This window comes from Mauremys reevesii, linkage group 2 (genome assembly GCF_016161935.1).
Source record: "Mauremys reevesii isolate NIE-2019 linkage group 2, ASM1616193v1, whole genome shotgun sequence".
In the NCBI taxonomy this organism is placed as follows: Eukaryota; Metazoa; Chordata; order Testudines; family Geoemydidae; genus Mauremys; species Mauremys reevesii.
The window spans coordinates 265,524,852-265,545,650 of record NC_052624.1 but is presented as its reverse complement, the minus strand read 5'-3'; the positions used below and the strand labels follow the sequence as shown (position 1 = coordinate 265,545,650).

Here is a 20,799-nt window from a genome sequence, read left to right as displayed (position 1 = left end):
CTGTTGACTTAATGGGGGTTGTGCGCACATATCTATGGGGAGAATTTGACCCCTCACTGAATCAACAGAGAATCTGGATCAAAGAGCAAAGCTACAAACAACTCATGTGCAGGAAATGTTAAGAACTGGCTGGAGGAATCTGAAAAGAGAAAGTAGCAGACAACTGACTATGTTAAGGAGTAGTCAGTAAACCTGAATTAAATTGTAGGTGTGGTCACAATTAATAGACAATAGGGAAGAAGAGGTTTAACAGTCAGGCAATAAGACACAATTGTATTCTTTAATGCACATCTTGGGAGCATATTGAGGCATAAGGCAAAGTTGATTATTTCCAGCACCCTGGAGAATTGCATAATCATTAATCAGCACTATCCTGCTGCACTGTAGTCTAGACTAAATGCTCCTGTTGGGATTAGAGGTTGGGGTCTTGAAAGAAAAGGAAAGTATTGTATTTGTGTGTGTGTGTGTGTGCGTGTGCCCATATACACATATATAAATGCCTACTTATAAGTAAGTCTCTTTTGACATTAGTGAAGCATATGAGTGGTGCGGACAGAACCAGAAAGGATGAGCAGCTCTGTCTCACTTGAGCTGAGGAGACAATGATGGTTTCAGTACTGAGAGGGATTTAATCACATACGCTGTGCATACTAATGCATTATGAAACATCCAGAGGCACTCTGCAAGTTTTAGTTTTAAAAGGGAAAGAAATTATCCCTCAGCAGTAATAGGAACAGAAACATTATCAGATTGAAGTGTCAGCATGACTGAGTTTTGGGGCCAGATTCTCAGAGTGCTCAGCGGCTCCAGATGGGCCACAAAATGCTCAGAGAGAGTCAGTCATAAATTGGAGGTTTTAGGGTGAGACTGAAAGAGACTCAGTGGCTTGGAGGGAGATAGTTCAGGTTGGATAGGGCAGTAAATCTGAGAACTCATCTTCTGCCAGGGAAAAGGTGATGCCAAGACAGAAGCATGGGATGGGTGTGTCTGAAATACAAATCAGGACCCTGCTCTATGCCTTAGAAGTTGATAAGCCCAGTACACTTATTTCTGCCCCACATGCTTTCACCTCTTGGAAAGTTTCCCTTCTCTTTTAACTTGGTCTAAAGTAAGAGGCAAAACAGTGATGATGACAAAAATGAGTTCTTCATAGTAATACAGAAGAACAGTCTCTTAGCCTCAGGGGAGTACAGGATTCAGAATGAGGAAATCCTAAACTGTGTAGTCCCAAATCTAACGCAGATTTATTGTGAAAATCATATATATGTCAGGGGACTGTTGGCCTTTTACTGAAACTTAATGGGGTTTTGAGTTGACTTAGTGGGGTTTGGTACTCTCCCAGTACCAAAGGAAAGGGGAAGGGCTGATGAGAAATCAAGATCCGGAGATTGACAGTCCCCAGGCCAAATGGGGAGGGGCCAATGCTCCAGGTCAGGCCGATTGATGGGGCAGGCAGACCAATAAGGGAGTCAGGAGCCTGGAGTCCCGTTCTCTGACCTCCATGACTTTAAGATTAAGCTAGATAAGTTTATGGAGGGGATGGTATGATAGGATAACTGGCTTAGTCAATAGGTCAATAAAGTGCCACACTGGTAATTAGTACAATGGGTCAATGATAGGATATTGTTAGCCTTTTTCCAGAGGGTCTGGCTGGAGAGTCTTGCCTGCATGCTCGGGGTTCAGCTGACCGCCATATTTGGGGTCAGGAAGGAATTTTCCTCCAGGGTAGATTGGCAGTGGCCCTGGAGGTTTTTCGCCTTCCTCCGAAGCATGGGGCAGGGGTCGCTTGCTTAAGGAGTGGGTGGATCGGCTTATGTGGCCTGCATCTTGCAGGAGGTCAGACTAGATGATCATAATGGTCCCTTCTGATCTTGAATTCTATGATTCTATGATTCTGTGGGAGCTGGAGCTCCCTGAGCCAGAGCGGGCCAAACTAAGGAGAGAGCAGTGGAGCCAAGCTGGGAGCAGAGCTGCAGCAGCCAAGCCAGAGGGTCCAGAGAGCAGAGATTAGCTGGGAGCAGAAGGAACTGAGCTGCTGCAGCAGCCAGAGAGCAGAGCAAAGCTGGAAGCAGAACAGCAGCAGCCAGAGCCAGAGGGTCCAGAGAAGCAGCCCAGGGAGCAGAGCTGAGCTGGAAGCAGAGCCGCAGCAGCCAGAGGGGATAGAACAGCAGCCCATAGAGCAGAGCAGCAGCAGCAGCGCTGAGACAGAGTGGAGTTGTATCTGGAGAAGTCCAGAACTGAGCACAGTGAAAGACTGAGGAGAGAGTGAAAGGGAACCCTGGGCAGCAAGGTCCCAGCGAAGCACGTTGCCACCAGCCAAGAGGGCTTGCAGCCAGACTTGGAGGAGATCATAAGCCCAACGGGGGTGAGGAGGGGGAAGGCGACGCTGGGAAGAAAGGCCCTGCCCCCTAGAGCCTGAGGACATGCAGCCACTGCCAGAGCCAGTGTCCGACCTGCCCTATCACCACAGCACAGCCAAGCAAGGGCCTGGGACATGCAAGGAACAGACTATGAACTTTCCTTACATTCCAGAGATGGCTGCTTGTGGTGGCCCCATGCCCACAGAGCGGGGTTACTTGTTTCCTTTAATCTTTCCCATTTTTTCCTTATTTTTTTAGTGGTTGCTGTTTAATGAATTGTATTTGCTTTGAACTATATGCAATGATCAGTGGGTCAGGGAAGTGTCCGGGCAGGAGAGAGCACCCCGGAGTGGGGACACCCTAGGCCCTCTCCTAAGTGACCACAACAGCACTGGGGGTCACTGGGCCCAGGAATCCTGGGCCCAGCCTTGTCAGGGTTACAAGGACTCTGCTCCATGGGAGGGAGGAAGGGGAGTCCTCGAGGTCAGGTAGGTCTCTGGCTAAAGGGAGTGGGAACGAGGACTCAGATCCTTTCACTAGTCAAATCCACTGGGGTAGTGTATAAACCAGGAAAGTTCTTCACAATAGTGGGACCATACCCCCGCTTACATAGGGCACTCTGCCTTAATCTCCCCACCTGTAAACTGACCTACCTCACGGGAACCCTCCTGGATTAAATCAGGTTTGTGAAAATGAAACGTGCTGAATATTAATATAGTATATCACACGTGGGATTACGCAGTGTTTACAGTGTGAAAAGAGAGAAGGACCATTTTGGAGGTGTTTACAGATACCCCAGTTACATTTCGCAGTCAGTTTACTGGCCATGTGGTGATCTTGTTTAAATAATGAGAACTATAATACAGTATAACTGCTAATTTAGAGCATTAGGTCAACTCTCTGCTCCAAACAGTGAAACTATGAAAAAATTGCTTTCACCAACTGCACGAATAATGTACATTCTGTGACCAGATCTGGCAATTTATTGGTCACTCAAGTCATTCCTCCTCCACCAGTGCTTGTAATCTAATTTAGATATGGTTCAGCTGTGTAACAGCACCCCAGAAACACCGCCTCATCTTTTGGGTTGCTTTTTCCTCCTCTTATCTCCTTATACATTCTCTTTCCCTGAATTTGTTAGGTTTTTCGTTATAGTACAAGCATTTCAGAACTATGTTGCAGAACCATGCGATCCACTAATTATGAATCTGCAGTAAAGGAAAACTCTAACTATAGAGACTTCTGCTCCCCCACACCTCTCAATCTTTATTGCTCTTTCATAGGATATGTTCTAAAAACATGTGAAACCTAAACATACACTAGAAGGCCTTTTCTTCTGTAGATAAAACAGTGAGTTCTTAACCTGAGGTAAAGACCTGCTAGCTTGTGTTTAGAGCTGACCAGGAAATTTTTGACAAAGCAGTTTTTCATTGAAAAATGCTGATTTGTCAAAATCAAAACTTTTTAGTGGGAACGTACCAGTTTCAACAAAGCTTTAGTCAGGAAATGGTTTCTCAGGTCCAGCATGGAATTTCTGGTCAAAATGAGAGGAGAGTGCCCCTCCCCCCACACCATCCCAGAATAGCCTGGAAGTTATAACCTGGATGTGGGAAAGCCAGAGTCACATCCCTGATTCAAGAACCTGGATCTCCCGCATCCCAGGTGATTCCGGGCCTAGGTGCTTCACAGAACACACAGAAATACAAAGTCTCTGACCCAATCACCTTGCCAACTAATTGTATATGTGACGCAGCGCATGAAGTTTTCAAAGGTCAGAGTTTTTTGAGATTTGGAGCTTTGAATTTTTTGCAGGGTCTCTCCAGTAAGGTCTTTGACACTTAAAAAATGCGGGGACTACAAAATTGCTTCATGAATGCTTTTCATTGGGGTAACATTGTTGAAAATTCTATTTCTGCTCTGTGGGTGTCCTGAGGGCCAGGCAGTGACCTGTGGCCAAAATTTTAACAAGGATCTCCCTCAAAAGCTTTTTGGCTCAGTGGGCAAATATATGAGAGCATACTGCTCAACCTCCAGTATATGACACAAGCCATCAAAAAGTGCAACACCTGTGTCGGATTGTGTGTCGTACCATAATTGACAGCCTAGCATGGTTTTAAGTATAAAATCTATTTCTAATGGATTTGCTCCTTCTGTGAATCCAATCAACCAGTTTTCTGTTACAGATTAATTTGGAGGGCAGGGGAAAGCCAGTAACAGATTGAAAACTGGTTGATTGGATTCACAATAGTGAGACCACCAGATTTTATATTTTGAAACCATTGTAAGCCATCCACTGCAGTAGAGCCCAACAGGCAACAAAATACAGACACCACATTTTGGCCACTTGGCACCCAACTGGGGGTCCCTTCCTAGGCTGTGCCTTAAATCAACTAGTGCAGCTTTTTCCACCCCCATGAGCATCCACATATACCCTACACCCTCACAATTAATGCAGCTCTTACCCTCCTTCCCCAATTCCTGCTGGCTGAGCCCCTCCCTACCTTGTTGCTGCACCTCTGCTGTCTTCTTGGCCCAGGGACTCCTGTCCCAGCTGCTCCTGTATCTCTGGGGCATTGCCCAGGATGGGAGCTGAAAGATTTAAGATGGGGAAGGGGATCAGAGGAAGGGAGGGAGCTGAGCCAAGCCATACCACTTTTTCCAGGGGTGGGGGAAGAGGGAGTGGAAAGATCAGAAGCGACTCAGGGCTGGCTCTGCTCCCTTCTCTCCGCTGGAGATAATGGTAATAGCTTCACATTATCATCACCCCTCCCCCTGGGAGCTTGTCTGCTTCCATTGGGCAGCTCCCCTTCCAGGCCTCTCTGTTGCTTGGAGGGGAGCAGAACCACAGGCTGGCAGCCTGTGTCCACTCCTGGGGAAAGCCACCTGAGGATGCCCTGCAATAGGACAGGGAGAGTCTATCCCACAGTGCCTTATTGTTGAGAGCTCTGCAAGGCACATGTCCTGAACAGACTATACTAACCACTCTCCCCCCGCCAAATCCATCAGCGTCACACATTCCCCCACTTCTTCAAGTCCACCAATCCCATGCTCTTGCCTTTGCTCAAATTCCACAAGCGCCCCATCCTCCAAATCCACCAGTCCCTTACACTCGCTCTCCTCTCTCTGAATGCCATGCAGCCCAGCATAGCACCTCTCCAGCCGCCATCCTGCTCCCTCCCCAGCATCTCCTGTAGGCTTCTCTGTAGGGTTTGCCTGGTTGGCAGGTGTTGTTCAAAGCAGTAGTAGGGATGGTAACAAGTAAGTGTCTAGCAGCCTCTGCCTGCAGCCGTGGTGATGTCACCTTACTGGTGAAAGGGGGTGGGTGGGGGAAGGTGTCTAGGGTGACCAGATAGAAAGTGTGAAAAATCAGGACAGGGGTGGGGGGGGGGTAATAGGCACCTATATAAGAAAAAGCTCCGAATAGCAGGACTGTCCTTATAAAATCAGGACATCTGGTCACCCTAAAGGTGTCAGACAGTGGAACAGGCCTTCCTTGTTTGAGGAAGGTGGTGAATCCACACAAGTCCATCAGAGGGGCTGGGGGAAGATAAGCCACACAAATTTTTTTTCAGAGTTGTCTGTGATGTGGGAAGTACTCTGTAACTAAAAACAACATTACTGAGCGGGTTGCCAACTTTATGACCAAACAAAACCGAACACCCTTGCCCCGCCCCTTCTCTGAGGCCCCGCCCAGCTCATGCCATACCCTCTCCCTCTGTTGCTCGCTCTCCCCCAGCCTCACTCATTCATTTTCGGAGGGCTGGGGAGAGGGTCCCTTTTCGACCGGGTGTTAGGATGAAAACTGGACACCTGGCAACTCTAGCCTATACAGGCTTCAGAGCACTTAGGAGAGCAACAGCAACCTAAGCGGATCAGATTCAGAGGGCTGAAGGGCCAGAGAAATACTACTACAGAAATTAAACGCTCATTAAAATTGTCTGGGCTGCCAAGTGAACTGGCACATCAGATCTGCTGCAGCAGAGGGACATAATCAAATGGAGCTCACACCTGGCCAAGAACCCAGATGGTGTGACATCCAGGAGTTGCAAGGCGTAACAAGCAGAGTGAGGCACACAGACAGGGGACAGACTGATGCTTGCAAAAAACAGACAAGCAACATTTGGAGCATGCAGTTTATTATATTTCCTGAATAGGGGACAAACAGAAAAAAGAATGGTGCCGAGCATGGTAGGGTGCTTTGAGATGGGTAGCACAACTTGCCTCAGATTACACAAGACCCTTCTTTCATAGAGGTGAGTCCTATTTGAAAGTACTGGAACAGGTAGGACTAGGCCTGCGCAAAACTAAAGGCCCTCCCCTCAATTATGGGGAAGGAACCATTGATCCTACGCAACAATTGATTACTGGCGACAATGAATGAAAAAACAGGGACAGGAATGAAGGTCACTGGGCAAAAATCAGGTGTCCAAAAGGGGACACTGAGCAGAGAGAACCCCCAACAGTGCTTAAAGGTATCAAGGAAGTCAGTGGACACTGCCCAGAGGACCTCTGCCCAGAGGCGTGATCGGGTAAGAGACCAGAAATAGGCCCCACAGTCGCTGAACACCCCTCTGACAAGCTTCCTCCTCCTGGAGTGATGGAAGGCCATCTTGGCCACCGCCAGGAGATTGATGAGGCAGTCTTGCAAGTTTGTGGGACTACAGCTGGAGTGTGCCAGGATCAGGAGGTGCGGAGAGAAGTGCAGAGGTTCTGGAGGAGCCAGAAGAGGGGCTGCAACCTGACACCTCTAGGTGTGCCAGGGTCTCCCTCTCGCTGGAAAAGGGGCAAGTGTTGGGGAAGTCTGTGACTTGTGCCGGGTACATGCTCATGGCTCCATGAAAGAGCTGTCAGCTGATAGCCCCGGTGGGCCATTGGACCAAAGGAAAGCACAGACTGGCCCACTGGGAGTCCTCGCCCTCCTTTGGTGGCAGCAGGTGCTGCCACTTGGTGTCAGGTTGAAAGGTGAGTAGGGAATCAGGCAGGGGACTGCAGGAAGAGAAAGGAGGGTCACATGGTTAAGGCAGTCAAATGCTCCTATGGAGATTTTAATTCTATCCCTGCTTCTGCCACAGAGTGCCTACGTGATCCTGGGCAAGTCACTTAAACCAAAACTTTTCACAGCTGGGCACTAATTGTGTGTTCCTCATTTTCTGGGTGCCTGACTTGAGATCCTGGGGTCCACTTTGCAGATTGCTGAGCACTCATAGCTGCAACTGATGTCAATGGGAGTTGTGCTTTGAAAACTTAAGTACTATATAATGCGAAGTACTCTTAAAAATCAGGTTCTACACAACTCAAATTGGGCACCCAAACCTCTTAGAAACTTTTGACCTTAATCTCTCTGTGTCTCAGCTCCTCCTCTGTGGCATAATACCATGCTCTCCTCACAAGGGTGTTGTGAAAATAAATTCATTAATACTTGTGAAGCACCAGATATTAAAGTGAAGAGTGCCAGAGAAAAGCCCACGAGGAAATTAATAAATTTGCATAGTAGGGTTTGAATAGTTTGCAGCAAATAAAGTCTAGGGCCACACACTGAATACTTAGGGAAAAACAAAATATTGAATAGCTGCTCATTCAGTAAGCACCGTCCATCCTGTGGACTGAATGAAGTTCTATGGAAAAAATAGCATGTGATCATGTAATTAAAGACTAGATCATAATGGGTGTGCATAAGATGGCAGAGTTAAGGTTGCACAGGCAACGTGAATGCTGGCATCTCCTAACTTCGTAGTGCTTGACTTGGCAGCCTTAATAATGTTCTTTTAATATAGTTAAAGCAGGTGAAATTTGGGATCCATGGTGTTCATATTCTTTCCAGCCTTAAGGTCAGCTCAGTTGGTGTAAATCAGTGTAGCTTCAAAGAAATCAGTGGAGCTACGTCTGTTCACACCAGCTGAGGATCTGGCCCACAAAGCTTTCTATAACCCAAGACTCATCCTAGCTGATGATGATGATCTAAAGTAATAAACAATGGCGAAAGTGTCAAAGTACACCACAGAGGCAAACTTGGACTTAAAGTGAATGACAGACCTTGATGTTAATGGACTCTTTCCATTAGTCTGTAATGAGATGGCCCTAGTCCAACATCCCAAATCCAAGCAGTCCCTGAAGATTAGTACAGCACATCTGGTATTCCTATTACACACTGGTATTTATCATCTGACAGAAATGTATCCAGGGCTTTATTATGAACTAAACAATTTTTTTTTGACGAGCTTGATTGAAGAACTTCCTTTGTAATCTTGCTCAGCCATCCATGTGAGCAGTAAAACAATTTATTGTGCTGAACTGGGATATGCAAGAAATCCATTTTAAGCTAAAAAGGAAACAGAAGCAGTTTTTCATGTTAAAACCTTAAAAATATAAAAACGTTCATACTGGGTCAGACCAAAGGTCCATCTAGTCCAGTATCATGTCTCCAACAGTGGCCAATGGCAGGTACTTCTGAGGTAATGAACAGATTAGGTAATCATCAAGTGATCTATCCCCTGTCACCCATTCCCAGCTTCTGGCAAGGGACTAGGGACACCATCTCAACCCATGTGAATAATAGCCATTGGTGGATCTATCCTCTATGAATTTATCTAGTTCTTTTTTTGAACCCTGTTATAGTCTTAGCCTTCGCAGCGTTCTCTGGCGAAGAGTTCCACAGGTTGACTGCATTGTGTGAAGTTTTTAGAGTTGCTTTTAGAGTTTGACAAGGTACTTTAACCTGCCTGCATCATGACTGTTTTCATTAGCTGCAGAGGAAAAGAGCCAGCAACCAGCACTGACAACCAACCAGGCAACAACAAATTAAAGGATCTGAGGATGGTATTAGTATTTACTATTTGTATTGTTGTAGTATCACTCCTGGGGGCATTCTGCACCTAAAAATTCTATGCCAAAAAAATAAAAATTCTGTGCACAATATTTTAAAAATTCTGCAAATTTTGTTTGTCAAAATAACACTACGTCATCACACCAGTTTCAATTATTTTGGTAATTTATTTCAAGATACCTGTCAGCAAGTATGTCTGTAACAATACAGACACACAAAATTTCCCTCAGACATAGAGAGTTAAAGAAACCCCTACGACAACCCAGTTCCTGTTTCTCTGCTCCCTTCCCCCTGTCAGAGCCCAGCCGGGGAGGCGACACCCACAACCCTTCCCCCACAGAGCACACCTGCAAGCCCCCCCCAGCCAATACATCCAAACTCCCTCCTCCCCAGAGCCCAACCATGGGGGCCCCCAAGCCCAGATACCCCATCCCTCCCCCCAGAGCCCAGATGCAGCCCCCCCTTCCCCAAACTCCCATTCCCCTCCACCCCAGAGCCCAGGGATCCAGAGGGAGAAACAGCCTAATGCTCGGTCTTGCACAGAGTTTCCTGCACGCTGCCCTCTCCTTGCCATAGGGCATGCTGGGAACTTCAGCTGCCAGGGACCCTCTAGCTCCCTCTCCCTCCCACAAGCTTCTATGTGCAAGGTGGGTTCTGCAGAGTCCAGTGGTCCCTAGTGATGGCCAGCAGCACTGCTGACCATTTCTGTGGGGGAAAGGAAATTTTGTGTGCACATTAATTTCTGCAAAATTCTGCATTGCGCAGTAGCACAGAATTTCCCCAGCAGTATAGTATGTAGGAGCTCCAGTTATGGATCCCAACCCCAATGTGTTAGGTGTGAGACAAACAAAAAGATGGCCCTTAAATTCCCTAAAATGGCCCTAAAAATCCTACTGAAATCAATGGGAACGTGGCTGGTTAAAAGAAAGGAGGACTGAGCCTGAAAATCTTGTCTGCAAACGCAACAGAAGAAATCAAAATTTCAATTTTAAGCTTCCAAGTAGTTATTATCAAGCAATGCAAAATGGCAGTTAAAAGTATCAATCATCCCCTCAAATAAACAAAGCTGTAAGCAGTGGCAACTAATTTTGGTTACAATTTCTAACCTGTAAAAGAGAGCTCTCTGAAATTCTTCTCTAGCATTCCATTGCTGCAGTATCTGTGGGCCCAGAAATCCCCACTGGAGTCAATTTTTAAAATTTCCCATTAACTGCAAGGGGAACAGGCTCTAAGCAAAGATGCTATATAAAGACTAGACTGCAATTTTTACTCGCACATTAGTGAATTTACACATGCAGTTAGACCCATTCAGCGCAATGGGATTACTCATGTGAGCAAGTGCTCACCAAAAGGAGAGTAAGGATTGCACAAACTAGCCTTAAGTAAACAGAGGGACAATGGAAGTTAATGCCCAAACCATCTATCCCTTTCAGCTATGAACTAAACAACCTTGTTATAAGAAAGCTAGCTTGAAGTGGCTCCATTTTAAGCCTCAGCCACTCCAGTGCCATCCAGGTGGCTAGTAAAAGCCACACTTAGCGATGACTAGTCACGACCAATAAGGTATTTAACTCCCATCCACAGTGCAGAGATTTTAAATTAAAAAAGAAAAAAGAAAAGGTTACAAAAAATGTTCAGTCTTTGTTTTATTGAGTTACAACAAATGAGCAACAAGTTAGAAAAGTTGATTTTATTCAAATTCCCTAGAATTATATTTGTGCAGTGTACTGAAATATGGGTAAGTCTCCAAAAGACAACTAGTCAGATTGCAACATTTTTACCAGATCTCTCTCATGTGTGCTGGCTCGCTCTAAAATAAAAAGGTTAGGGCTATTCGAAAAAAGTGCACTCGGGGATCTAGAACTGATCTAACAATTTAGTGGCAAGGGTTAAAGGAAACGTATGTTGTGCACTACAACATCTAAAGCTGAAGGGCAGACAAAAAAATATAATCCATCTTTGTACCGACTAAAGAAATATGAACAAGTTCATTTATGAAGAATCTTCATTTCCCCATTGTCACTCCTTTTGGGGGTTGTAATGCATGTAAAAAAGAAAAAAAAAGGTGCTCAAATAAGACAGAGGCATGCTATTAAGGTCTTCAGAGGTCTGCGGCTCTAGCTGGCATTTGATGGTTGGGCAAGGGTGAGATACAGCAGTTGGAAAGGTTGTTTGCCTCTCCATTGCACAGAAATGTGGAGAGTTAAATAATTTAGCCAACAGCAGGTTTTTGTTTTTGTTTTTTAAAGAAAGCTGAACAAGCAACAACACCACAAACCCCTTGATGCATTCGGTGGGCTGAAATGTAAACCATCATTGGGGTGAAAATCCAGGATCAGCTACTGATGCACCACATTGAAAAGATTTCCAATTTTTAATATTTTAAAACCGAAGCAGATATAGTGGTTACTAACTCTAAAAACAAAAAGCCCCAAACCTTGCAATGGGATGATCTGAAAAAGTAACTTGCACCAATTAAAAAGGTAACAAAATTCCCACTTTGTACAAATCAGTTCCAGTAGAGGACAAAGGTGAGGGGAAGGGAAGTTAGGGAGAAACCTATGTACAAGGACCCTTTCTTCTTTAATGCGGTAGTAGGACTTTGGCACTACGAACAATTCCATATCAATGCTCCACGATATTTCTCACTGTGCCTCTGCAAGCGTGGTTCGACTCAGAGTTGCAACTCATTGGTTATCTTGGCCCAAGTAGGAAAATAGACGGTTATCCTGTTTTCAGAGACAGTTTTCCCCCTTGATTATCACAACAGCACGACTGATTGGCATCCCTACAAAAATAAAAAAAGAGAAATATTTTATTTTTTAAATAAATGATGAGCACACGTTCGCACTGTCAATGTTCCTCTTCACATTTATAGTGCTATTATATGTTACATTAACTGTACCTTGAGGCCTTCCCAATGTGCCAGAGTTTTACAATTTACAGAGCATTTAACTAATACTTCCCCATACAGATTTCTAATGCTAACATAAAATAGGCCTGAGTCTTCACTGAATCTCTGTGATTTAGGAGGGTCTGATTCTTCACCGCCTTGTACCTTCTGTAGGCACTGACGCTTCTGTGAAGTGGGTATAATACACTATTTTTCTGAACAGATGTCAGTGATTACACAAAGTGCAAGGTAATGAAGAATCAGGCCCCTCTATGTCACATAGTTTCAGGGCTACCCTCTCTGGCTAGCTTTCCTGTGGTTTATTAGCGCCAATGCCTTATGAGTAAAGGACTCTTCTTGAAGCAGGGATTTAACAAACTTCTCAACAAACTAAAAGACACCCCCGAGTTCTCATGGCATTTCAGATGGGGATGTACTGGACCAATTTACAATGAGGTTATTACAGTAGAGATTTGTTTTGAAATATGAAAATTAGTGAAGTGTTGAGTCTGGGTGAAAGTGCAAACATCAGTTTACTCTGAAGTGAGTCCAGTTGTGACAGACAGGCAGATGACTGTACAGTTTTCAAAACCTATCAAACACCATTGTGCTAAAGCATGTTTAAAAACTTTGTGCGAGTCATTCATCCCAGACCTTTTGTTAATATTGCCAGTTAGTCTTATTTTCTGAGAGCACCATTCATCATTCAGGACGCAGGGCAAACCAGTCTGTTAGTGTGAAATGGTGCACACACACAGGCGGTAAAAAAATTCCCAGGCCCTGTTGTATTTGCTTAGCAAAACTCCCATTGAAATCAATTGGAATTTGCAAATGTTGTATCAGGCTGAGTTGTTTCATCTATTTAGGGACTTACACCTTGCTCCTGAGAGGCACTGAGCACCAAAAGCCGCACTGAGTTCAGTGGGAGTTGTCAGTGCTCAGCATCTCAGGCTCAAACCCACAGGCCATTCTAGACCATTTTGGGTTCATCCAACCCCTGCTGAGATCAGTGGCAAAACTTGTACTGACTTAAGTGGGAACAGGATCAAGCATTTGGGGCCCACCCCTGCAGTCCTTATTCCAACATGCAATGACATCAATAGTGCCAGTGGCAGATGCCTTTTAGGATATAGCCCTAAATCCCTAAAGAAATGAAAACCTGAATGAAAAGGGAGGGAAACCCCAATATTGCAACTATCCTTTTACCAAACCAACCACCCATCTAGAGCTGGGCCAGGCTATGTGACAGGCTGAGTGTGCTCAACTCTCACTGAAGTCAAAGGAAGGCAGGCACTGTGCAGTTCAGGGGCTGAACGCACAAAGTGATGTGCACATTTGGCAAACAGCGAGTCGGAAACTTCTTTGTAAGCACTTCCCTGGTTGCCTTTGGTAAATCTCTGCGAAGCACCACTCTGGGCCTGACTCACTTGCAAGCAAGGAACACCCTGCCCCACCCCTGCAGTGAGATAGCGGAGAAGACTGTGGTGGAGCTGTGGACTGCCGAGAACAAAGGCGGCACATGGAAGCATTTCAGCAGCTGAGGAATAAGATTCTCATAAGCCAGGGATCGGCAACCCTTGACACACGGCTCACCAGGGTAAGCACCCCGGTGGCCTGGGCCAGTTTGTTTACCTGCTGTGTCCGCGGGTTCAGCCGATTGCGGCTCCCACTGGCTGCGATTCGCTGCTCCAGGCCAATAGGGACTGCGGGAAGCGGCGCGGGCCAAGGGATGTGCTAGCCGCCGCCCCCATTGGCCTGGAATGGCAAACCGTGGCCAGTGGGAGCCACGATTGGCCAAACCTGCAGACGCGGCAGGTAAACAAACTGGCCCAGCCCGACCCGGCGTGGCCCACCAGGGTGCTTACCCTGGAGAGCTGCGTGCCAAAGGTTGCCGATCCCTGTCATAGGCGATGGTAACAGCTCTAAACAGCAAGCTCATGCAACTGTCAGAAAAGGGAAAACCCCACATCTTTGTACTGGTGGTCCTTGAAAGTAAAAAGTCCTGCTTCGGAGAGAAAACCCACTCTCATGCCTGCCCATATTTGTGTTGTATTTAGGACCAAATTCTGCTTGTCTTACTAGCACAAATTGTAAACTGAGGTCAATGGAACTACACCGATATAAAAGTGGTGCAAATCATATCAGAATCAGGCCCACTGACATCATTGTGAGTAGGATTAAGGGTCTCATTTGGGGCAGAGCACCTTCAAAATCATTGTCTTCAATGCACCTTGCAGGAGGCACTCAGCACCTGGCAGGAGTGAATTCTTAGCCCTTAAACTGTAGGCTCCTTAAGGGTACAGTTCTTGCGATCCTATGGTATATGATTTAATAATACATCTTTTTATATTCTATGGGTGGAATTTTCAAAATCATTCAGTATTGACCAAACTCTGTTCCCACTGAAATTGGTCAGCAGTAAAACTCCCATTGACTTCACTGGGAGTAGAGTCTGGGGAATGCCAAATGCTTCTGAAAATCCCCTTCTCTTTCACTCTCTAAAGAAACGTTCACTATACAGCTACTAATAATTTAAGAACCTACTCAAATTACATTTATCCATTAAGAATAACCTAAGAAATATGTGAAATGTTTATAAATTTTTAGGGAAATTTGACATGAACTCGGCAGACAATAGAAGTATAAAAAATGAATGCTGAAAACATTTACTTTTAAGTAATACCTGGGAGTGGATTTCTAAAATGCTATTGTTAAATTAACATTAAAAAAATCACTCATTTTCAGTTGACGTCCTGGGTATGAGAAAAAGCACTGAGATTATGGAATCTTATTTAATTTTTGTAGGTTTCAAAGTTCATAAACACTACTCAGTCCCAAATTTAACTAGTTTTCAATTTAATTGCATCTAATCACATTAGGAAAATAAGGTATCACACTATTTAAGCAATGATCAATCAATAATTAGACATCTATTGTTATTATTAATTCCCCTCACAGTCAATCCTTTAGTCAAATTCCAGTTTGGATAATAATATTCTGCTTAGCAAGAATCCTCCTCCGCTTTCACAAGATACAGTATTAATTGTCACTTTCTGTCTTAAACTGATGTATAGTGCTGTTGTGGGCTGTTGGAGAGGCATATTTTGAGTAGGGAAAAACCAGGGTACTTCCAGTGACTTTAATTGAGTTACTCTGGACTTGCACTGCTTTAAACTGAGAAAAGAATCTGGTCCAGCATTAGGTGGGTTAGAACCAAAATTTAGGTTTAGTTTTTAAGACAAGAAGTTGTACAAAACCTGCTATGAAGTGGGGTCAAAGGTTTAAAAAAAATAATGAAGAAAATTAGAACAATCTGTCTTGTGGAAAAAATGAACAATTATTTTCTCTTCCTCCCAATTTGACATCATTCATATGTTTTTAGCAAATGAGATGAATATTCCACTGTGGAGGGATAGCTCAGTGGTTTGAGCATTGGCCTGCTAAACCCCAGGGTTGTGAGTTTAATCCTTCAGGGGGCCAATGGGGGTAAAAATTTGTCTGGGGATTGGTCCTGCTTTGAGCAGGGGGTTGGACTAGATGATCTCCTAAGGTCCCTTCCAACCCTGATATTCTGTGATTTTCTGTGTGTGCCTCCAAGAGCTTGCAGTGATATTTCAGGGGTTGTCAGAGCCAGAAGAGTACAAGCAGCGCACTACTTTTAGGCAAACATACCAACAAATAGTGCCAAGCATGTCAGAAGAACCTCACATTCTGCCACTAGAGGGCATGGGCTCACATTTTGAGTACTGAAGTGATGGATTTGTATGAAGGAAAACAAAATAGATAAAGGCTTCAGGCTTTTATCCAGCACTAGGGCCAATGTGCTAAGAAATGGATATATTAACAGAGGGCAAAGTCTTCATTTCTTGAATAATCTAATAGGTGAAAGTCCTATTAACCCAAACCTGTATATGATAGAATCACTCTTCCTTAAAATGTACTTTTATTTTACTAGCCTTTATATGAAAATTCCTTGTCAAAAAGATAAACTAGTTGAAATTTAACAGATGTTAAAATATGTTTTATATTTTAAAAAAGTCTCTGAACACATCACAGTAAGACTATCTCTGCATGCAAAAGTTGTTGCAACGGTGTACCAGTGTTACCAGCACCACTGCAAATACTCTTTCTCAGAACAAGTCTAAGCATCAATGAATCCTATATTGCTGTAGCGTGGACTAAAAGTACAGGCAACTGCATCTGCACTGTTGCAATTAGTTCTTCCAGCACAGTCCCACAATGCACTTCTAGCCCCATCAGTGACCACTCTATGCAATATGCATCATCTCCTGTGCTCAGGATCATTTTTTTGCTTTACGCTACTGCAGCTTCTGAAAATTTAATGCACAATTTTTTTATAATATGGTGCATTGCATGCAATCGCGATGGCCTTTTTAGTTACAAATATTTTTTGCCATACTGGTGCCATTTAATTTTACAAAATGATAGTTTAAAAAATCTGCATTATTTTCAAAATGGTTGTTACATCTTCAGATTATCACCAAGGGGTGATGTGCTGGGGACTTTTGGAAATATGCTTCAAGTAGACATGCTGAAGATTTTGCACTAAGACAGGCTGGGTAGCTTACAGTGGTTCAATTCAACTGAACAGCACAATTTTTAGTGTAGACAGTGCTAAGCGTCAGTCATAGCTTTGAATTTTCTGGGTTTGCTAGAAATTGCACATGTTTTGCATTTATTGTAGGTCAATGGAAAATTGTTAATAATCTGCAAAACAGGTATTATTTAACAATAAATTTCTAACACATACATGCTACTTTATTTATCTAATGGACTAAGGAGAGGATAGTTTAAGGAGACTCCATTAACAGATTCAGTTACCTCAGTTACACTAGGGTAAATCTGGAGTAACTTCAATGAACTCAAGAAGTCACTGAAGTCCAATGAAGTCAATGGAGTTATTCCAGATTTACATTTGTATAACTGAAATCAGAAACTGGTTCCAAGTCTTCAAACCACACTCCCTTTTACACAGAGAGCGCTTAGAATTAGAAATCTTCTTAGCAAATCCCCTGCAGTTCACTTTTACAGTGAGGCTCTTGTGAAGAAAAGCTGCTAACCCACATACAAGCCTTGGATTTCTGGGCTTCTAGAATACAGTGCCCCATGTCCCTGTGTGTTTAACATTAGGTCCCCTCATCTGCAGGAGGAAGAGAGCTCATTTGCACAAGTCATTTCTGTTCCCACTTGGCTCAACATATTGTTACTTGCTGTTGCAAGTAGCAAAAGAATGTCTTTGAACTGGGCCCAGGCATCATCTCGACCTCTTCTCTGAGCAGGGCAGACTGCTGCTGAGCCAAGATCCATGCTGACCTGTTGCAAAAATAGTCATGGCCTCTATTCACTGGAGATGATCATTATGTGAGCAACATGGATATTAGTAACTATGGTTACTACTTTTTCTTTGTATGGCTTCATCGGCATGCTTTATATCAAACTCTAAAGAGGTTATGTGAGGTCAATTAAAAGCTTAATGAGTTATTCCGAGCATCTTCTCTTATCCAGTACATGACAAACACCAAAAACACAACAAACAAAGAAAATGTTCCCAATCCCTCCCATATTAAACATTTAGTTTAATCTACAGAAGACAGGACAGCCTCCCTTGTGCTCAGAAATCCAGTAGACACACAACATGCATCAGGAAAGCACTCCTGGGATTTAAATTAGCAAGGTCAGGACTGAGGCTAGGTCAGACTAACAGGGCAGTGGTAGTGTTACCTGTTTAAATATGGGAATTGTCTCCAGATACACTTTCAGAATCAAAATCTGCTAACTCAGCTGGGCCTTCAGGTGCAGTTTGACTCCAGCTGTCTGTACAGTCCGAGACAGCATCATCATCCCCTACTGTCACCTCCACCCAGTTCACATCTCCAGCATCCTCATTTTCCTCACTACCGTGGCCGTCTTGGCTGTTGCATTCCAATCTGTCCTCAGTTTGATTCTCTAACAAAGAGTCTTTTGGTGGCTCATAGTCTTCTGTTGATCTCATGACTAGTTTGCCCATGTTCTCTTCATTCAACTTTTTGTGCTCCTGGTAATGCTGCCGAGACACCTGGTTACTGTTCTTTGGACTCTCATTTTGTTTTAATCCCTTTTTCTGGTTTTGTTCATTATGACCCTCAACAACATACTGCTGTTGGTATCGGTCAATCCATTTTAATGTCCCAGTTCTTAGAGAGGATCTATTCTCCTTGAACCAGCGGACTATTTCAGTTCTAGTGAGCCCAGTTTGAGCTGCTAACTGGTCATATTCCTGGGGTGATGGCCACTGGGTTCTTGCAAATGTGCTCTTCAGCAGGTGAATCTGCTCTTGGTTTTTTTTGTTAAATGCTGTGGAGGATTCGGATTCGGACAAAGAACTGGGTAGCTGGGAGCTATTCAGCAGCTCAGTCTGGCTTATTGTACCATTATGGAGTCCCCGATCCTTATTTTTTTTGTTGGATCCCATAGAGTCCAAGACAGCTTGTTCCATGCTATCCCTTAGCTTTCTCCTCTCAGAGAACCAGGAATCAACCTCTCTTCTACTCAGCTTGGCTTCCACTCTAAGTCTGTCCAATTCTCCTTGGGTTGGAAAAGAGCTTCTAAGAAAACTTTCTTCGAGAATCCTAAGCTGCTCTTGTGTTTTCTCTTTGAACCTCTGGGATGTGAAATCTGTGTATGTGTGGTATGTACGCCCGTGCCGGGCAGCTGCAATGGCTAACTGATCTTTTGCTATAGATTCACTAGTGATGTGAACAATGCCCCTTTGACTTCTGTATCTGTGATCACTGAACCACTTCTTGATCTCGCTTCTGGAGAGACCGGTTACTTCTATTAGCCTGTAGACTTCTGCATCGTCAGGAAATTGGCTCATGATAAAACTAGCCTTTAGTTCTGCTATCTGTTCCTTGGTCTTTTTTCGGTCATTTGTTGGTGTCAATGGAGAAGCATTCAGCTTGGGTGAGACCTCAGGCACATGAACTACATGTGGACGCTTTACTTCTGGGGCACCCGACAAGGTCTGTATTGTCCGTTTCTGTCCGTGATTAGCAGCAACAGCAAGTGTAATCGGTGAGCAAGAAACTGTTGATCCATTTGACACTTGAGTCAAAACCAGGCCAGTCTGGCCGAGTATCTGGCAAGGTACAGCTGTTTGGATAATTGGCTGTGGCATTTTTGCAGCTGTCAGATGAGCTGGCAGGACAGTGATGGTTTGGGGTACTGACTGGATGGTTCCATTAAACATCTTCTTTCTTGCCTCTTCTACCTCTTCTGGAGACCAACTTATTCCATGCTTCAAACGCTGGGTAGCAAACCAGATTCGGATTTGCTCCTCTGGATGTTTTGATGCTGCTGTCAACCATGACAGCTCTGCTTGTGTTGGGTAAGGAAATTTATTAAAGGAGTTGATCATGGTTGCATTAGTGTCCAGTGCACAGTTGTATTTGGTACTGTTCAGAGGGACCGGGACCTTGGGGACAAGGTTGATATTTGGTGGCAGCTGTACAGAGGGCATAACATGAGCCAATACATCATGAAGAAGGTCAGCTCCGTTGATACAAGCAATAGATTCAGTGGTTTCTGTAATGACACGGGGGAGGGTCCCATCAACATGGTTTTCCATACCTCCCTCTTCTGTCTTTTTGGGACCCTTCTTGGTCTCGACTTTAGGCTTTCCCTGTTTCATAATTGAGGTTTTACTTACATTGATCTCACCATGAAGGGCTTCATCATACTCTGCATTTTCTAATCCACTGTTTGTGACAGTGACATCATTATTGGTTGTCTCAATGGATTGCTCTAACACAGTCTGATTATTGCGTTTGATTAATTTCAGTTTAAAATTATTCTCTCCCAGGTGATATTTTGTGTTGTGATCAGATAAGGAATCATATTTTTTGGTTGTAAAGTTACATTCAGCACACACGTAGAGAGGGTTGAGGATTACATTTGGGTGCTGTGTGTCAACATGCTCCGTAAATTCATTTAGGTTTTGTGTTGAATAAGGACAGTATTTACATTCATAACCACCTTGGGGTTTCTTGGATTGATTCTCAACTGAGGCTTTTCCATCCATCACTTCACATTCTTTTACAGAGTTTTCTGTATCAGCAGCCCAGCCATCTTTAGAATCCTGCTGGGGAGTGCCAGCACCTCTTTCTTTTAAGGCTTCCCCATCCTCAGGAACAGCCTGCTCCATTAATTCAGGTGATCGCAGCATACATGGAGTTGTTGACTTTCTTTTGCTAGCCATAGCACCTATTACGGTGTGCAACTGTTTCAGATGGTGACTCTCTTTTGGGGGAATAAACCCAAAGAAGCCCTCTCTAATGGCTCTGATTTTCCTTGAATGTTATGGCCTGGTATGTTTCCAAAAGAGTTTAAGTGCCATCTGTGATCGTCAGCTCCAACCCCCAAACATACTGGGCTGCATTACACCTGCAAAACAAAACACACAATTAGAGTCTTATTTATAATGCATTTAAAAAAAAAAAAAAGTCAGCCCCCAAAACACATGCATCTAGGATTCAACCCTGGATAATGCTGAGCACCCTCTTTTCCTTATAGTAGACAGATGGATGTGAAAACACTGGCTTGCTTCATGTATTACAAGGCATGATGTATTACATCTAATATTCTTTCCCCAATTAATTCAAGGGCAGGATCAGGCTGACAAAAGAAATGAGCATCTCAGAATGAAAAATTCATTAAAGGTAGAA

General features: G+C 44.1%; 1 protein-coding gene across 7 annotated transcripts in view; it reads right to left on the bottom strand.

Annotated features, from left to right (window-relative positions):
- Window positions 1-9,874: 9,874 nt before the first annotated feature.
- ZHX2 (zinc fingers and homeoboxes 2) overlaps window positions 9,875-20,799 on the bottom strand; it is a 118,426-nt gene continuing 107,501 nt past the window's right edge. For all 7 annotated transcript variants that reach the window (XM_039524344.1, XM_039524346.1, XM_039524348.1 and 4 more), the window contains 2 exons: window positions 17,819-20,518; window positions 9,875-11,971 (listed from right to left, as the gene is read on the bottom strand). In XM_039524344.1, the coding sequence (XP_039380278.1) occupies window positions 17,823-20,333 (2,511 nt within the window). In that variant the 5' untranslated portion in view covers window positions 20,334-20,518 and the 3' untranslated portion in view covers window positions 9,875-11,971; window positions 17,819-17,822. The remainder of the gene's footprint in view (window positions 11,972-17,818; window positions 20,519-20,799) is intronic.